The 15,355-nt window shown below is 39.3% G+C and overlaps 1 protein-coding gene across 1 annotated transcript; it reads left to right on the top strand.

Moving 5' to 3' along the window:
• Window positions 1–230: 230 nt before the first annotated feature.
• Window positions 231–14,580, top strand: Agr2 (anterior gradient 2, protein disulphide isomerase family member). Its single transcript, XM_090332288.1, has 8 exons — window positions 231–266; window positions 3,760–3,905; window positions 4,175–4,238; window positions 4,362–4,414; window positions 6,405–6,478; window positions 9,520–9,583; window positions 12,287–12,370; window positions 14,295–14,580. Exons 2-8 carry the CDS (start codon window positions 3,767–3,769, stop codon window positions 14,342–14,344), a joined length of 528 nt encoding a protein of 175 aa, XP_090188414.1. The 5' UTR covers window positions 231–266; window positions 3,760–3,766; the 3' UTR covers window positions 14,345–14,580.
• Window positions 14,581–15,355: the final 775 nt, after the last annotated feature.

The following is a 15,355-nucleotide window of genomic DNA, read 5'->3' as shown; positions in this document are numbered from 1 at the left end:
TTCATAAATGGCTTTAAATACACACACATACTCACATGCATACTCAAACGCAGATGCTTCAGAATATTAGTTTTTAAGGAAGAGTCTCTTTAGCCTAGGAGAGACAATTTCTTGGGGAAAAGAAAGTTTGCTTCCCAGTCAGCTACATGTGGAAACAAGATTAGTGGGTGGGATTGAGGTGTGCTCCCATGCATAAATAGAGGCTCAGAGCTGCGCTGGCACACTCGGAAGCCCTGACCTCCTCCTGGCTGGCTCACACAAAACAGGTGGGTGGGGCAATCCAGGTAAGGCTCTTGACAATAGCTTTGGAATGCCACCCTGAACAGGGAGGTTTGCCCTCTGATTTCTCCTGTGCTGAGTTGCAGGGAATCAACAGAAAGAGAATCTAAGTTTTACAGGGTAATTGAGTGGGGGTTTAATGGAATCTCCATTAGAAATTAGAGGGGGAATAATGGAATCTCTACCAAAAGTTCACTGTGGCCTTTCTTTGGATAAGTTGGCAGGGTTACAATCTTACACAGGTTCTTACACAGGATGCTTTCTTTCTTTAGGGAACCAGCGGTTTAAGATTAAGTCAATTCTAGAATTTTCAGTCCAGACACTCAGAAACTCACCATCTAAGTACTTACTTGTCTTCCACAGGCTAAAGCAAAGACCTCAGCCCCCCCTCCTCAGTGAAACTTCAGATCAGACTGCCTCAGGAGAGTAGATTACTGCAAACCAGGAAATGGTTTCCTTTTTTCTATCAAGCATATCTAGTGGCTTTTTCTGTTATTAAACTCCTGATCTAGCCTGTCAGAGGAGAAAATATAGTTATTTTCCTGAGAAAAGGAAGAACAAAACACCCTTGCAAGATCATTTCTTGTTAAAGATAAGAAGACAGGATACAGTGAGCAGTAAAAAATGCTAGAGTCACAGTCGTCAATGTGTGTGTGTGTGTGTGTGTGTGTGTGTGTGTGTGTGCACGCGCGCGCGTGCACGTAAATTACCATTATCATCAGGTTAGTATTGGATTTTAATGAGTATGTGCAGGATGTTTGCAAAGCAGTCTCTTTGTCCCATGAAAACTCAGGAGAGTCAATCTCAGAACATCATCCCACAGCAGGATGTTTGTACAGCAGGAGTTCTATTAGCCTTCCTTGTATCCTCCTGCCATAAAACACATGTGCTTTATCAATAGTCCCAATTTGAAATCTACAGGGCTATGTAGAGAGGGGTCACATTACTCAATAAGAATCATCACTAGACTAAAAAGAAAAAAGTAGCTCATTATCAATTTCCTATTTTTTTCAAATATACAAATACTGCCATAAATGAAATAGATGTTTGATCATAAATACAGAGTAGTATCTTTCTGAACCAACTGATATTTCAGAATATAAAAGTTTTTAATTTTTTTAATAATAGAAGTCTTCACACCAAGAGAGATGAATATGGATAACTTGTAGTAAACATGAGTTATTCTAGATGAACTTTAGAAGATAAAAATTGTTAATGTCATTTCTACCTCTTATGAGTATAGAAAATGAGATTACATTCCTGAATTTTGCTTATGACATTTTCTTCTAATATTTAGCATAATAAATGCTTTAATAGTCATCTTTCTGAGTAAGAAATTTTGTGGCTGCATACCAAGTCATAATAACAACTGATCAGTTTAATATAAAGAATTACTTAGATTTCATAACTTAACAATTTTTTTTGGTTGGTCATGGGGCTTGAACTCAGGACCCGGTCGCTATCTATGAGCTCTTTTACTGAAAGCTAGTGTTCTGTCACTTTGAGCCTCAGCACCACTTCTTGTTTCTGATGATTAATTTTAGATAAAAATCTCGTGGACTTGCCTACCTTTGCTGGCTTTGAAAAGCAATCCTCAGATCTCAGCCTTCTGAGTAGCTAGGATTACAGGCATAAGTCAACAGCACCCAGCTAACTTGGCAACTTTTAAAACTATATAATGCCTAGTAAAGGTTCTCATTCAAGTATCATGGGAAACACTGTCTAACAAATACTAAGTCATGATATAATGTATACTACTTTTTCTTTAAGGAGTTAAACTTAACTCAAAAGCTATGTCAATTAGTTTGATGCTAGAGGTATTTTGTTGTTATTATCTTGTTTTATGTGTGTCTGTGTGTATCTATTTAGGTCTGTGGGGTGGAGGGGCAGGAGATAGGGGATGGAGGTTGGGGCGGGGCAGGGGGCAGGGAGAAGTCCCGAGGCATTAACTCTAGACCAGATGTTATCCTGAGTTCTGGTGCTTGGGCTAGCAGTAGGCTACTTAAGCCACTGCTGCTCCATTTCCAGCTTTTTGGTGGTTAACTGGAACCAAGACTTTCATGGACTTTACTGCTTGGGCTGCCTTTGAACCATGATTCTCATACCTCAGCCTCCTGTATAGCTAGGATTACAGGGTGAGCTAATGGCGTCAAAGTCTTACGATTCTTTCTAAACAGTTTTAAGGTGACCAGCTCTCTGTGTTATGTCCCCTGTGCAGCCTGTGACATGTGATAGCACTCACTTGACTAGCTCCCTCCATTCTCACCAGTGGAACTCATCCTGCCATTCACACTTCTAGTCATAAGCATTTGCTTCCACTATTCCTAGTAATTACCTACAATTTATAGGAAGGAAAGGGGGAATTCAGTAGAGACACCCTAGGGTTGATTTCCTCTGTGTTGTGAATCTTAACAATATTTCTATGCATTGAAAAGTCCACAGCCTGTAAAGGCCCACATATAAAGTCAATAAATGTTCCTCTAGGAGGAACTTAACATTGATGTGATTATTTTTATTCCAGTCCTGGGGCTTGAACTCTGGGCCTGGGCACTGTCCTTGAACTTCTTTTGCTCAAAATAACCACTGTACCACTTGAGCCACAGTGCCATTTCCAGCTTTTTTAAAGCAGTTTATTAGAGATAAGAGTCTCATGGAATTTCTTGCCCCAGCTGGCTTCAAATTATGAGCCTCAGAACTCAGCCTCCTGAGTAGCTAGGGTGTCTTTGTAAATTTAGAGCTAATACAGAGCCGAAGTAAATGTGACACTAGGGAGAAACATTTGGGTGGGTGAAAAGGAAAAGACTGGCAGGCTCTAAATGATAGAATGAAACAGCCATTTCATGCATTGTATGCGTGCTTTGATAGTAATACTTCCAGTTTAACGAAAAGTTAAAGAAGTGTGAAGGCATAGAGTGATTGTTTCAGGGTGGGAAGTTTAGAGCCAGCACTACCCAATGGCAAAATCAGGAAGTCTTGGTTCTGGTCCTATTTCATAAATCTTTTCAGCAGGGTGCCAGTGGCTTAAGCCTGTAATCTTAGCTCATTTAGGAGACTGAGGATGGAAGTCAGCCTGGATAGGAAAATTCCCTTTTTTTATTTTTGCCAGTCTTGGGGCTTGAACTCAGGGCCTGGCCACTGTCCTTGGACTTCCTCAAGGCTAGCACTCTATCACTTGAGCCACAGCACCACTTCTGGCCTTTTCTGTGTATGTGCTACTGCAGAATTGAATCCAGGGCTTCAGGAATTCTAGGCAAGCGCTCTCATGTTCCTGGTCCCTGGACAGGAAAATTCTTGAGACTCTTATCTACAACTAACTACCAAAAAGCTAGAAGTAGAACTGTACCTCAAGTGGTAGAGCACTAGCCTTGAGTTCAAGAATCAATACCAACACACACAAACTTCTTTTTAATCTTTTACCTCTGTAATGAGGCTTTGGGTAAGTGAAAACTCCTAATTCTTGTTTGCCTGTTTTCCATATAGACTTACCATGGAGAAAATTTTGGTGTCAGCATTCTTACTCCTTTTGGCTCTCTCCTGCACTTTGGCCAAAGAAACCACTGTCAAACCTGGAGCTAAAAAGGACACCAAAGATTCTAGACCCAAACTGCCCCAGACTCTCTCCAGAGGTAGGTAGCTTTCTATAGGTTTCCAACTGCTTCGTAAGTGAGAAAGATTTCTTAGCTTTTGGTGCTGAATGATGCATGCTTAAGCATATTTGCATGCTTACATGATTTATTTTAGTTTATTATCGTTTCTACATTCCCTTGAGGCTCTTCTTCATTTTTAGGATTGAGTATATATGTACCTTTACCTTTACATTTGCTTTTCAACAAGTTTGGGCCTGAAATTATAGTAGTGTTAATTCGGTATGTTGGCTCTATTTTATTTTTTTAAGGTTGGGGTGATCAACTTATCTGGACTCAGACCTATGAAGAAGCTTTATACAAATCCAAGACAAGGTAAGGGTAAGGTTACACAAAGCTCTCTCAAACTTGCAAGAGTGCCACCTAGTGATATTTAGACACACGTGAAATCCTATAAGTGCTGCCAGCTGAGACTCACAAGATCTCCGTCTCTTACAGCAACAAACCTTTGATGATAATTCATCACCTGGATGAATGTCCACACAGCCAAGGTAATTCATTTTAAATACTATTTCCTTTATACATTTTTAGGTAGTTTCAGAGTTCAGATCAGTCATCTTTGTGTCCTTAGAGCCTTACAAGAGTTGAATAAGCAAGATTATTTTAAGCAAGAAAAGCATTTTTCCTTTTAACATAACTTCGAATAGCTCATGTTTTCTGTTAACCATCAGTGCCTATTTTGAATAAGCTTTAAGACTGATCTCTCCTTCTTCATATTGCTTCTTCCCACATCCGGTAGACTAGCAAATATTATTGGTTTTACTTTCGAATTAGGGTTTGCTTTCAGTAAATGGGGAGAATGTGTGTGTGTATGTGTGTGTGTGTGTGTGTGTGTGTGCGCGCGCGCGCGCCTACAGAGATTCTCAATCCAAGACTATGTTGTTACTGCCTTAAAATTCTAATGATTCTTGACAAAGGGGTTTTGCATTTTCCTTTTGTGCTGTGCTCCTTATACTAGGATCTCAGCAAATACAATCACTTCCTATGCCCCTGGGCTACTGTGTTAATCTAAGCCAAGATCTCATTATATCTGACAATGGTAACAGCCATTCAATGAGTCATACAACAGTCAGTATCTACATAGAAGTCAGAGTGAAACTTATAGACACAACTTCGGTCCTTTGCCTCTTCAAGTGGCTTCTCATTTCAGGCCATGCCATACGACAGTTCCTCTCTATGGTGTTCATCTGGCTGTCTTTGCTTTCCTACCATGCTCTGCTTATTCTTTTATTTTGCCTTCAACTGTCCTCTAGAACTCCTGAATTCATCCTCATCTCAAGGCTATTGCTCTTACAGCCTGATCTGCCCCCCAATAATCTTTTGTGACCCACTCCCAAAATGGAGCCCACCCTTTCTTCAATGTATTCTCCTCAGATGACCTACTCTGAACAACCTAGAGATCTTAGTTTTAATATAAGATACTAATTATTTTGTGCATCAGTATGTATGTAGTGGTCCTGGGGCTCAAAGTCAGGGCCTGGGTTTTTTCAAGGTTGGCACTCTACCACTGGAGTCACAGCTCCACTTTCAGCTTTCTTGGTAGTTAATTGGAGATAAGAATCTCATGGGTTTTCCTACTAAGGCTGGCTTGGAACTTTAATCTTCAGATCTCAGCTTCCTGAGTAGATAGGGTTATAGGTACGAGACACAGGCCTTAGGCTTAATATATAGTATTTTAAAGACAAAATGATAGTGATAAGTGGTTTGCAGAGGTTCAGATTAAGGGTGAGGTAGGCTAAGAAGGAGTAGAGAAGTGAGTATATTTTTCTAAGAACAACATGGATTCTTATGATGATAGAATCTCCTAGGAAACCTATAGCTCTTAGAAACCTTGATTCACTATTTTCTCTCCAAAGTACAGATTTTCATCTGCAATTATTATATATTTCTTTGTGGGCATCTTTATGTCCTGTCTCCCATAGAACTTTGGATTCTATGGAAATAACACTCACTTTTTTATTCTTTGCAATTTCACAATGCTTAAAAATGACACAAAGCAGTAACTGAGTAAACATAGCTAATAACTGGATGGATAAATGAATAAATGAACAATAAGAAGCAAATAAGATCTCTCATCTCCTTTGCTGTCCCTTGGGTATCTCATATTGTTACAGTATCTCATTTTGTTATCTGATATATTGAATTTATTTGAAATTTGATAGGGAAGGGGGGAAAACCAAGACGGGGAGTGGGTGTTGGGTGAGGGGGAGGGTAATGGGTACCAAGACATGTGAAAGGGTATCAATGTATGTGAATTAATGCACCTTCTATCTGGCAAATATCATGTAACCCTTTTATTAATTACAATAAAAAATAAATTTAAAAAAAGATAGATGATATGGATATTACTTCACAATTCATCTGTTAAAAAGGCAAAGTCTTGCATTTTTAATGCAATTAAACTTGCAACACAGTTCAACTTAAAATACAGAACCAAAGCTGAGATGAATGCGTAATGATTTTCCTTTCCTTATGTTTCAGCTTTGAAGAAAGCGTTTGCTGAAAATAAAGACATCCAGAAATTAGCAGAACAGTTTGTTCTCCTCAATCTAGTGGTAAGTTTACCTTTTATATGACCAGTATATTTCCTTATGGTTCATTATCGGAAATGGATGAATCACTTTTTCTGTGTGTCTTATCAGACCACATTAACTGGGATCTCTTTCAAATATTAGAAGGTGCCGGGGCCAGCCGGCAGCAAACCAGGATTCGCAGATTGGGATTCCTGAAATAGGGGGCAAGGACTAGGAAAAAATAGAAGAGAGACAAACAGATGGGGTTCAGGAGGGCTACAGCCCAAATCAGGAGCCACAGCTTAAGAAGCCTGTAGCCCAAGACCGTAGCCCAGTTTATTTTCAGTTCTGACCTTAAATACACTTCTTTAAACTAGGGAACTGCCAGGGGCTACATTCGTACAAACAGTATCAAGTCTGAAATAGGTTGAATGAGAAGCTATTGACACAGCCCAAAATCATGATAAGAGCTTACTTCCTTGTGTACTCAATTGTGCGGGTCCAAGGTCACTGACCCCACAGTCAGTCCCCAACAAGAAGGAAAAGAGTAGTTTGTCTTATTAGTAAGCTTTTTTGCTTATCTGTTTGGTAATAACCTCAGTGTCTCTGAGGAATATTATGGGCATGATATTCTCTGTTGCCATAACAATGGCAAGGATTTTGTAGTTAGAAATTACTTCCTGAGCCTGTCCTGCTCACCCTCAGCTTCTTAATCCCTGCCTCCTCTCCTCCCTCCTTCCTTTCCCCCCTCTCTGATAAACTCCTCAGGTATCCAAATCTGCTCCTGTCTCCTACACTTATCATTCTCACCACCACTACCACCCTCTTGATACTCAGGTTTTCTGCCTGCAAATTCTTGTTACTCTTTTACTCTATAGGTAAACTGGGTCCATTCTCCCTCTAAAAGCAAAATAACTATTGACCATATGTCCCCATGAGCCTGTCTCCCTCTTAATTCTTACAGATTGGCTTCTTCAAAGAGCAAGCAATACCTATAATTCCTTCTCATCTCCTTCCACTCACTCTTCTTCCTCTATCTATTGCTCATCACCAGAAACTTGAGAAACCTCTATTTAACCCTTTTCTTTCCACATTTGCATTCTCTACGGACATCATTTATACATAAATGTATCGATTTCTATGCACCAATTTCTACATCTTAACCTAAATATGCAACAACATCCACTTTGTCTGCCCACCTTTATTAACAGATACCTCATCATTAATTTAAATTTGATAGGTTGCACACTGAAGTAATCACTCTGAGACTTCTCAAAACAGCTGATCTTTATTCCTGTGTCATTAAAAGTGGTTTTCCTCTAGGTGGTACTCTCTATTCTTGTGCATCACTTAATCTCTTAATATTCCTGATACCCTGCTTTATTAAAAACTCAGGAGTATGAGTTCTATATTTTGCCTACTGTAGTATTTCTAAATGGCTCCCTATTACAAAACAAACCTATCTGACCATTGATAGCTGCAGGACAATCATTCAAAGTACCAAACTGGGGTCATGGTGTCTCAGAGCCTGGGCTCTGACCCTCAGCTCTTTTGTTCAAGGCTAGCACTCTACCACTTTGTTCCACAGCACCAATTCTCATTTTCCAGTAGTTAACTGGAGATAAGGGTCTCATGAACTTTTTTTGCCCAAGCTTTGAACCAATGCTGATGCTCAAATCTCAATCTACTGAGTAGCTAAGATCACAAGCATGAGCCCCTGGTACTCAGTAGTTCTTAATTCTGTCTGAGCAGAGGAAAATATTGGAGCATGTGCACAAGCTATGCATGAGTTCACTCCAGCAGTAACTTATCATCTCCACTATATCTTCATGTATACCTATTCCTCTAACCCTTCTCAAGCTGCTGGTCCTATAAGAAAACTTGACCCTTCTCCTCTCCATCCTTGTGCATATGTGTCTTACCATATGGTCTTCTTTTCCAGCTCACTCCTATTCAGAAAATCTTAGGGGACCTTGCATACCAAGACCAATGAATGTTCTGTTCTGAGCATCCACAGAATTGACTAAAATTTTTGAGTCAGCTGGGCATCTGTGTCACACACCTGTCATCCCAGCTACTCAGGAAGTTGAGATCTGCTAATCATGTTTCAAATCTAATCAAAGCAGACTACTCTGAGACACTCTTACTTTCAATTAAACAGTAAAAATGGGGTTTTCCTTGAGCATCAGCCTTGAGTTAAAAAGCTAAGCAAGAGTACAATCCCTAAGCTCAAGCCCCATTACTGGCACAAGAATATAAATAAATAAACAAACAAATAAATACCTTTTGAATGAATACTGGATCCTCAGTATTGATTTTCCTGCCTATATCTCTCAAAAGACAATGCCTTTATCAAAGATAAGCACTGCATCTTACTAAATCCATAAATTCTAACTTGAAACTAGAGGAATAATCAAAAATTCTGTTTGGATTCATAGTCTTTCCATCTATGTCTTCTGTTCTTCTCATTGATCTATCTCCACCTATGCCTTCCAAGATGACTTCCTGAACCATCATCAATCCTTTTCAATGCTTCCTTTCTTTCTTTGTGTGTGTGTGTGTGTGTGTGTGTGTGTGTGTGTGTGTGTGTGCACATGCCAACCTAGGGCTTGAACTCAGGGCCTGGACTTTTTTCCTTAAGGTTAACACTGTACCATTTGAGCCACAGCTCAAATGCCAGCATATTTTTGGTGTGGGAGGAAGGTGGGGGCTTATTGGAGATAAGATTCTCATGGTCTTTCCTGCCCACCCTGGCCTTGAACTGAGATCATCAAATCTCAGCCACCTGAGTATCTAGGATTACAGGCATAAGCCACTAGTATCCAGCAACCAACGCTTCCCTCTTGTAGTTTTTGCTTCATGCTTCACATCCTTTCAGTTACTCATCTTCTGCCTCCCAATCCCTCCATCTTATCATCCATGCACAACTTGTCTTTCTATGTGCTCCAAACTCTGTAAAAGAGACCTCCTTTGAGTCACATTAGGTCTCTGGTAAAATACTGTACTCAACCATTTGTCAGTTGATTTGAAAGTCACTGAGGAGCAAACAAGCTAAAAGTTGTTTTGTTTTGTTTTAACCTCAGTATGAAACAACGGACAAACACCTTTCTCCTGATGGTCAGTACGTCCCCAGGATTCTGTTTGTGGGTAAGTGGCAGACACATTAGGGTTGGGCACTCTCCAGATTGGCATTCCTTCCTCCATTCCCCCCCCTTGTCATCTCCCTTCACCATGGTCAAAGCCACCCCCCAAAGGTCTAGAAAGGCAGATGACATTTCAGGGGGTATGATACTCCTTTAGGTTTTACATTTTCATTAGAAAATGTGAGCCTCTGTCACTTTCCACAGCTGACTGCTCATCTGCTCATTTGAACTTTTTATCTCTGTCTTAAATATATCTGAGAAGGACAATTTTGTCATTATCCAGACAGTCCTAAGTGGTGATTTTTTTTACTTATTAATAATTATTTTCAACAGAGTTGTCCTAGCAAGTCCCTGTGGTAAAGTATCATTGAGTGTTTATTGAGTGTATGAATAAATGCATTGAGTTTAGCTTTGACCAAACTCATATTGTTGTAAGGAAAATCTACACCAAACGTATTGAATAGAGTTCATTTTCATCAAGCTGCTCATCAGTTTGCAATACATGCACAAAACAGGAGGAATATTGCTTACTGCATTGGGGTTTTGATATATCCTAAGCAATGAGCAATGTCCAACCATGTTGCAGGAGCTCAATAAATGTTGGTGCATAAATATCTCAAATAGCATGTGCTAAGAGTTTGTAGATACATTTTAATTCACTCGAGTATCCTTTTTTGCTGATTTGGGTTTTTATTTTTTATTTTGTCCAGTCCTGGGTTAAGCTTAGGGCCTGAGCACTGTCCTTGGACTTTCTCAAAGCTAGAGCTCTACCACTTGAGCGTCAGTACCACTTGCAGCTTTTTTCTTATGTTTGTGGTACGAAGGAATCAAACCAGGGTCTTCGTGCATGCTAGGCAAGCACTCTACCACTAGGCCAAACTCCTAGCCCTTGATTTGGAGTTTTTATTGTTTTGTTGTTTGTTTGTTTGTTTTGGGGGTGGGGCTGGTCATGGGACTTGAACTCTAGCCTGGGCCCTGTCCCTGAGCATTTCAGTTCAAGGCTAGGGCTCTGCCCCTTGAGACACAGTGCCACTTTCTGGAGTGTCTTTTTGTTTTTGAACTCAATGCCATAGGAAATACAAAGCTGTACCCTACTGTTTTTAATACCATAGAAAATGTGGTGGCTTAATGTTATTGTTTTGGAGTGTATTTTTAGAAATATGAATAAATCTTTAAGAGGAGACATGTTTCAGCACTAATATATCTATAAAATCTGTAGACCAAAATTTTAAAACAACAACAGCATTAAAAAAGGTGATAGAGGACTATACAAGGCTAAATTCCAGTACAAATTAGATTAGGTTCTCTCAGGATTTAGAACAATTAGAACCGTAACACTGAAAGAGAATTTGTAGGTCATATAGTTAATGTTTGTGTGGAGCTTCATTTTAGTCTCCTGTAAAATTTCTAAATATATTCATTTCCTTCAGTCACAGGCAACAACCCTAGTGTTGTTTGCTCAAGCAGCTCCCTGAGTCTCCATGCCTCCATTCTGGCTGCATGTTAGAATCATCTGGAGGATTTAAAAGAGCAGGGTGTCCAGGCTACCCCTCAAACCAATTAAATAGGAACCTCTAGGGGTGGGTAAAAGCAATCATAATTTTAAAGGTCTCTTAGGTTATGATGTGTGAGCTCCAATAGGTGTTTAAAGAATTTTTCTCATATTAAATTGTTCTAAAGCACTCTACTCCACACACCAAGTCTTTATTGAATAAATAAATGTCTATTTCTCATCATTCTAAAATGATCATGACAGTCCACTCCAGAATTAATGACAGATTCTGCAAATTCCCAGATGGTTCTTATATACCTTCTCTGTTTTTAGGGTATGTGATTTAGTTTCTTAAGTCATGGCTGTTTTGAGGGGTATCAAACTTGGGGTCTGATGCATGCTTGACAAGCACTCTACCGCTGAACTACTTAACACTTTCTAGACTTCTCTGCATCCCACTTTCCTTTTGGGTGTCCCATGTGCCATGAGTGTATGTGTAAATACATAGATGTGTGTAAATATGTGTGTGTGTGTGTGCATAAATTTTTGCCAATAGTGAGGTTTGAACTCAGGTCATCACACACGTTCTCAGTTTGCTCTCTTGGCTGCTGCTCTACCACGTGAGACATTCTCCACTCTTACTTTTTGCTAGTTAATTAGAGATGGAGTCTACAAAAATGTTCTGCTTGGGCTGCTTCTGTTTTTATATTTTATGTTTATATTTTGTTATGTGTATGTTACATATTTATTATATGGTTTATATATTTTACATTTTATATAATTATATAGGACTAACATTGGATATATGTTTCTAATTATCTTCAATACTTTTAGTAAAATGTCACCTGACACATAATTGTTTAAAAAGTTTACAATAAAAAAAAAGTTTACAATAATTCCGTGCTAGAGAATGCTATTTACACCCAAACAGTAAATACCCAAAAAAATGCTATGCTGTTTTCAGATCACATTATATACTACAGTAGTGTTCAAAAAGGCTCAGACAAATAGCACTATGTAGCTGTTATGTGTACCCAGCCCTCTTCCAGTTATGATCTGTCAAAGGACAGGTAGCAGAGTAGATGAAATGGCATTTGATGGAATGAAGTTTGATGCAAGTGGATCCACGGATCCACTATTTCTTTCATAGGACATGGATTTGAGTCGGGTCACTTGTAAACGAAATATCCCCTTCCCTTTGCTTTATCACTGCAGATCCATCCCTGACAGTCAGAGCAGACATCACTGGAAGATATTCAAACCGTCTCTATGCTTATGAGCCTTCAGATACATCTCTATGTAAGTGTCACCTCCAGGGTGGATGCTATCCAAGTACCAACCACGTCCCTTTGCCAAAATGATGGGGTTTTTTTTGTTTTGTTTTATCTGTTTTGTTTTGTTGCTTGTTTGTTTTTGCCAGACATGGGGCTTAAACTCAGGGCCTGAGCACTGTCCTTGGGCTTTCTCAAAGCTAACCCTCTACCACCAAAGCCACAGCACCACTTCTGGTTTTTCTGTGAATGTGGTACTGAGGAATCAAACCCAGGTCTTCATGCATGTTAGGCAAGCACTTTATAACTAGGCCAATGTTCTGGCCCTAAAGTGATGGGTTTTGAGGCTGCTGGTGAGGTGGGTGAGACCTCTGTTTAGGGATGCCAGATAAAATGTTTGATTATAATTAGTCCTCAGACAAATCCCTTTCCATCTCAATTTCTTTTCTTTAATCTCAAAAATGAGAAGGGATTATTTAGATTAAGTATCCTTTGTTCTATAACCACATTACCTTCCCTATATGTCTCTCTCAGTAGGCTTCAACCCAGCTTATTGAAGTTGAGTTCAGGTTCAATTTAAGAATCAGTAGGAAAGATGACACTAAAAGATGCCATAAAAAGAGAAGTACGACACAAATGAGGCATGGAGAGAGAGACAGAGACAGTCACAGATTGAAGGATTTAAGACAACTGAAGTAACTAAAGGGGAGAATGTATGTAGTTGTAACATGCAATTAATCCTCGGAATACTGAGTTTTATTCCAAGAGCCACTAGTTGTAGTCAACTTTCATAGCTGCCTACACCCATCCTGACCAAAACATTCGCTATTACCCATATATTAATAAAAACTGAAATTTTAGTTTTGCAGTTATACTTTCCACATTCCACATGTTCACAGAGCATGCACAGATACTATTTCTGTGCAGTGCTGTCACAAGAGTATTGTGCTAAAGGACAGGCTATACCTACAGGTCCATAGAAGCATTCTTCATGGTCCATCAATAATGTCCCCGAGATGGGGTGGTGAGGGGAGAACCTCTGAGGACAAGGGAAAGTATGTTCCTAGTACTGGCCAAAATATCAGAGACAATACCATATATCATTATAAAACTTAACTCTTGGGCTGGGAGTTTGGCCTAGTAGAGGGGTGCTTGCCTAGAAAGCACAAAGCCCTGGGTTCCATTTCTCGGTACCACACACAGAAAAAATCGGAAGTGGTGCTGTGGCTCAAGTGGTAGAGCTCTAGCCTTGAGAAAGCCTTGAGTTCAAGCCCCACTATGGGCAAAAAAAAAAAAGCACTTAACTCTCAAAGGACCAGAATCCTATCTTTGTTCTGCCTTGCAGAACAAGCATTCATTCAATAAATATTACAGAAGAGACAAATAAGCATCTGTCCAGTGCTGATCACATGGATCACATAGCTCATATTCACAACCTCATACTGAAGGGTGGTGATGTAGAGCTCTGGATTTCGGAGCAATAGCTGTACCGCTTGTTAGTTTTGCGACTACAGGCAAACAACTGAGTCTCTGAAGTATTTAGTAGACTTTCCGTGAGGATTAGAAGAATTCATTTGGGTGAAGCACCTCCATTTGCTAGGATTTATATTGTAGTTACTTTTAAATAATTTTCATACGCATATCTAACACATAAAAGTTACCTCAAAACTACCAGAAATATTTTGGTGCTGATAAGAGTTTATAAAGTATTTTCTTTTGGAAAAGGAGTTGGAGAAGGAAGATATGAGAAGGAAGAAACAGAACTGAGGGGAGGAGATGAGTTATCTCCAAAAGCTACTCACATAATTTTAGAGAAAAATTATACTCAGATCACCAACTACTCAGCCTTTGGCTAAGCAACCCCCATTTATAGTGGAGACTAACTGTGGGGACTTATTCCACCCTTTGTTATGTTTTCTGATGACCCATTGTCTTGTCTTTTTCCATATCAGTGTATGACAACATGAATAGAGCGCTCAAGCTACTGAAGACAGAATTGTAGAGCAAAAGCAAACTGCAAACTCCTTCCTTTGTGTGGGGTCCTGAGACTTGGAACCAGAGATTTTTTAGAAGACCAGAAGATTCTGACACTCTGATGGGAACAGAATTTATTATGGTTTCATGTTACAAAAGCTATTTAAAGAAAGAAAAAAATTGGTTTCAAGCACATGTGAAACTATTATTGTTAACTACTCTAGTGAGCTATGATTTTCTAAGAAATAAATACTTTTGGAAGTACTCAAAGTTATTATTTTTCCCAACTTGATTCCTCACTGAAAAGCAATTTGATACATTTATCAAATAGTTCGATACTACTAGACAAAGGCCAAAGACAACGAAAGTTATCTCCCCATATCACAGGTCTCAGTGATGAAAATAGACATGAGCATAACTGAAAAAAGCATCAAATAGCATATTTTAGTGTGAAGAAGATGCAAAAAGGCATTGAAGAAAATCAGGTTCCTACTTAAGAGACAACATTCCTTGTCCTGGCCAGAAATTCCTGAGCAAACACTTAAATTGAAAAAAGTTTTGACCCATACTAGGAAGGCCTATGGCAGGAAAATTTCTTCAAAAGAATAATTTAGTGTAAATATCACCCACAGAATATCTATATCTCTAAAAGCACCCCATGAAGACATTCTTTGAATTAGCCTTGTGGCTTTGAATAAATTTAATATGAATTGTTTTGCCTGCTTCACCAACATGTGACTGTTTCAGAGGAAAGCAAAGGGGAATGAGAGCCAGTTGATGAGGGAGAAGTCTGAAGTCACTACCGTTTGGGACAGTTGTGAGAGGATGGTGAATTGGGCAGAGAAGCAGTTTGTTCTACTTTTAACTCTACATTATGCTTCACAAAAATGACAACTGTGTATTTTGGGTTTTTCCCCATATTTAATCTCACATTTATTATTCTATGGAATAATACCTCTACCACCCTCACTGAGTTTTTGGCCCCCCCCTCTGTAGTGGGCTATCCAGTACTTCCTTCACATGACGACTGCCTGTTGTC

The sequence above is a fragment of the Megascapheus bottae genome, chromosome 5 (assembly GCF_031878675.1).
Source record: "Megascapheus bottae isolate mThoBot1 chromosome 5, mThoBot2.hap1, whole genome shotgun sequence".
Classification (NCBI taxonomy): Eukaryota; Metazoa; Chordata; class Mammalia; order Rodentia; family Geomyidae; genus Megascapheus; species Megascapheus bottae.
The sequence above is the reverse complement of the archived record's forward strand: the minus strand, read 5'-3'. Positions and strand labels throughout refer to the sequence as shown.

Coding starts and splice junctions, on each gene's coding strand:
- Agr2 (XM_090332288.1), top strand. CDS start 3,767: ATGGAGAAAATTTTGGTGTCAGCATTCTTACTCCTTTTGGCTCTCTCC. Junction 3,906..4,174: donor GCCCCAGACTCTCTCCAGAG/GTAGGTAGCTTT, acceptor TATTTTTTTAAG/GTTGGGGTGATCAACTTATC. Junction 4,239..4,361: donor TTATACAAATCCAAGACAAG/GTAAGGGTAAGG, acceptor CGTCTCTTACAG/CAACAAACCTTTGATGATAA.